Source organism: Spizellomyces punctatus (assembly GCF_000182565.1).
Source record: "Spizellomyces punctatus DAOM BR117 chromosome Unknown supercont1.2, whole genome shotgun sequence".
NCBI lineage: Eukaryota > Fungi > Chytridiomycota > Chytridiomycetes > Spizellomycetales > Spizellomycetaceae > Spizellomyces > Spizellomyces punctatus.
In genome coordinates this window covers 648045-651635 of record NW_015971538.1, presented here as the reverse complement: position 1 = coordinate 651635, position 3591 = coordinate 648045, and the positions used below count along the sequence as shown (strand labels likewise).

General features: G+C 48.4%; 2 protein-coding genes across 2 annotated transcripts; one reads left to right on the top strand and one right to left on the bottom strand.

Annotated features, from left to right (window-relative positions):
• SPPG_01120 (uncharacterized protein) lies at nucleotides 1-1421 on the bottom strand. The gene is made up of 7 exons (XM_016749440.1): nucleotides 1254-1421; nucleotides 1135-1186; nucleotides 904-1076; nucleotides 741-837; nucleotides 613-681; nucleotides 381-545; nucleotides 1-191 (listed from the first exon to the last, which is right to left on the bottom strand). Exons 1-7 carry the CDS (start codon nucleotides 1365-1367, stop codon nucleotides 82-84), a joined length of 780 nt encoding a protein of 259 aa, XP_016611687.1. The 5' UTR covers nucleotides 1368-1421; the 3' UTR covers nucleotides 1-81.
• A 99-nt stretch (nucleotides 1422-1520) lies between these two features.
• SPPG_01119 (uncharacterized protein) lies at nucleotides 1521-3568 on the top strand (the record flags this gene model as incomplete). The annotated part of the gene is made up of 2 exons (XM_016749439.1): nucleotides 1521-2602; nucleotides 2660-3568. The coding sequence occupies exons 1-2, from the start codon at nucleotides 1592-1594 to the stop codon at nucleotides 3566-3568; spliced, it is 1920 nt and encodes a 639-aa protein (XP_016611686.1). The 5' UTR covers nucleotides 1521-1591.
• Between the last annotated feature and the right edge of the window lie 23 nt (nucleotides 3569-3591).

Genomic DNA, 3591 nt, shown 5'->3' with positions numbered 1-3591 from the left:
ATGGAACTGCACAGCTTTGTTGTTATCAGCTCTCCTTCTTAAACAACCGCAGAGCACAGCAAACACACACGAGTTTCTATTTTACTTTTTGGCGTATGTGACCTTGATTTCCTTTTCTGGGGTGATCTTGAATTTGTTGAGGGATTGCTTTGCAACGCCTGCTTGCATTTCGCTCTCGTACTCGACAAAGGCTACAAAAAAGAAAAGGACACCAATCAATGACAACAGTGGATGAAAGTTTGCAGTAACAACTGTTCCGCCGTCCCGGAGTGCAATGGACAGGCCGACCCTTCGGATATACAACTTATGCGTGTGTGTATCCGAGTCCCTTTAAGAAATCATACACCCAATACAGTCCACGCGAGGAAAATGAAACTTACCAATGTCACTCTTTCCTGGTACCAATCGTACCTCTTTGAATCCTTGAAATTGTTGGAACAAGGCAGCCAGAACTGCTTCCGTCGTTTCAGGTGGGAGATTTTGTACAAATAGAATACTGTTGGGGGGCACCATATCTTCGGGCATAGCAGCTCCGTAGTAGTATCCTGTATGGAAGTGGGGGTGGTAAGAGTCAAAACGGCTGCACCAGTCATTCCGGCGCAGATCACTTACCGGGACCATAGACAGCTGCCACAGCAGCAGCATCCACCTTTTCGTCCTTGGGCTTCTTGTGTCGGTTGGCTGTCATCAACAGTTAGCAAACACGTCAGCAAATTCCCGTCCATTTTAAACAATTTTACCTTTCTCTTCCGCTCGCTTTCGCTTGTGTTCTTGCAAAGCTTCCTCGCCCTCCAGCTCTGCGGCTTTGTCAGAACGGTTTCTCGAATATTGAATATCCTACGTGTTACAGACATTCTGTGATTAGAACCAACGTCGGACCGCTGCGACTCTTCATTCCCATACCATTGGTTTTCCTGATAAAGGAAATCCCTGCACCTCCTTAAGTGCTTTGGTCGCTGAATCAACTTCCTTAAAGGTCACAAAGGCCTGTCCACGTAGTGAAATGTTGCGCTTAAGTCGAATATGAACCACTTCGCCAAACTGTGAAAACAGCGCTTTCAAGGCGCTCTCAAGAGCTGCAAAGTGAAAACATGAGCCCGAAGCGCCAGAAAGAAAAATATCAAATAAATCTACCTGTAAGCGCGCGAGTTTCTGGAAGGTTGCGAATGTACAGGGTTTGGCAAGGCTTTTGGATGAAATACAAGGTCAGCAAGCCAAGCTACGGGTTCTGAACCAATCAGCATCAAACTCGCCTCAGTTGGAGGTGGTAGCTTGGGGATCCGAGGGGGAGGCGGAACTACTCCAGGCATGGGTATCGGAGGAGGCATGCCTGGCATGCCTGGCATCATATGTGTAGGGGCGTTCATTTTGTTATTTGGAGAGTTTGATCTAGCGGATTATCTAGGAGTTCGTTTGACATCCCTACCTTGCATCCCAGAGTGTTCCCATAACAACAAAACCACGTATGTGGCACAGCACACTCGAGCTGGAAGGCGGGCCAAGCAAGCAGCCTACTGTACAGTCCTCTTGTATTATTTCCATTTTTGCGCTCATGCAGTTTTCTTGTCCTCGCCAGGACCCATGACATAGGATGAAGGTCTCTACTGCAAGTTTAGTTTGCTGTGCGGCCTTCCTTTCTGTTGTCCATGTCGCTGCTTCTGAACCCTTGCCCGCGGAGTTTATCTCGTCCACTTGTTCGGTTGCAGACCTGTGGGAGTCTTTCACAAGTGAGGGTACATGTCCCACTGAGTTATGGTCCACACTACCAGCTCTGCCGAGCACCGAAGCACTCGCTACTTTGGAAAGCCAACCAATTGTGCCGAGAGAGTGCATGAACAAAGATAGGCCGACCGCGAACGTGACACCTTTCCATGAGGAGTGTCGCCCTGTCTCTCAGTCAGGTGCATTACAAGAAGATATGCCCACTCAAGTTTGTAGTGTAGAGGGCCATCTGCCGGAAGCCACCTCTAGCGACACAAAAAGAGAGCCACCTGTGTCAACGCCCACATCAGCTCTAATGGGACAAACTCTACTGCCACTCTCCACCAAGCCTGCTTTACAAGATAATACTTTAGCACCTACAACCACTGCCACAGAAACTGTTCCCAGCGTCACGCCTGATCATACCGATCAAACCACAGCTGCGACTTCTGCTTCACACGACTCAAGCGATGAAAAAAGTTGTCACAGCCCAACGCTTTCCGTTGACCAAATTGAGCACCCCACGCCTTCCATACAGCCCAACATCCCCATTGGAAGACCTAGCACCGTCAATTCAAATATATCAAAAGAAAGATTTAATTATGCATCTTTTGACTGCGGCGCCTTGATTCTCGCGAACAATCGTGGGGCGAGTTCTGTCACTTCGATCTTGCACAACAATAAGGATGCGTATATGCTCAACAAGTGCTCCGCAAAACGATTTGTTGTGGTGGAATTATGTGAAGATATTCTGGTTGATACTGTCATGCTCGCGAACTTTGAGTTCTTTTCTTCCATGTTTAAGGATTTCCAAATATATGCAAGCGATCGCTATCCTCCAAAGGACAATGAATGGACTCTCCTTGGTCAGTTTCGTGCGAAAAATATTCGGGATTTTCAGGTGAGTGCGGCATTATTGTTCGAATCCTCCAAGTCGATCTATTAACTGGGAGTGTAGTACTTTAAAGTGCATAACCCACGCATTTGGGCTCGCTATCTACGCGTTAATTTCCTCTCAGAGTACGGTCATGAGTACTACTGTCCGTTGAGTATGTTACGAGTGTACGGTACAACCATGATGGAAGAGATGAAAGCAGAAGAGGATAATCTGGCAATCACGAGCGGAGCAATTGTTCCCCAGCCAACAGGGCTTATTCCGTCGGCAAATGCACCTTTTGAGCCCTCGCTGATTCCCATTCTGAACGCTGACCGAGTGCCCGTTCAGCGACAAACGTCCACCCGGGCGGATAACGTTCGCACTTCACCATCATTGCCGTTGCCGGGACACGTGTCATCATCACAATCCAAAAACACGCACAGTGGAGCGGCAACCGATCATCACGGTACAAGCCCAACTCCGCATGCACTGGAAAAGTTGACCGGCTATAGCGCCGCACGCCCATCCTTTCCGCCGGATTCGCTCTGGGATGAATGGAAGCAAAACGTGGTTGACCCAACACAGTTGCTTATTTCCGAACGATTTTATGCCAGAATGTCCACCGAACCAGAAGGACTGGCTGCAGAGTCTGGTTTTATCCGACAGACCCCAGGCAATGCCAATGGTGATGGAGTATCTCCCAATGGAAATCAAGGAAACGGCGGCACGAACGGCGAGCAGCCAGTGGGCACTCCAACAGGTTCCTCCGGTGGGGGAACGCAAGAAAGCATTTTCAAAACCATGATGAAGCGTTTAAGCATTTTGGAACGGAACGCCACTCTTTCGTATATCTATTTGGAAGAGCAAAGCAAGGTTCTGAACGAAATCTTCACACGTGCCGGACTGCGAGAACAAGAGCGCTTTGATGCCTTCCTTGCCCATTATAATCGCACACTTTTCCGTATCTACACTGATTTGGTAAGTTCTTGACTGATTTCCGTTGCCCGTCATAC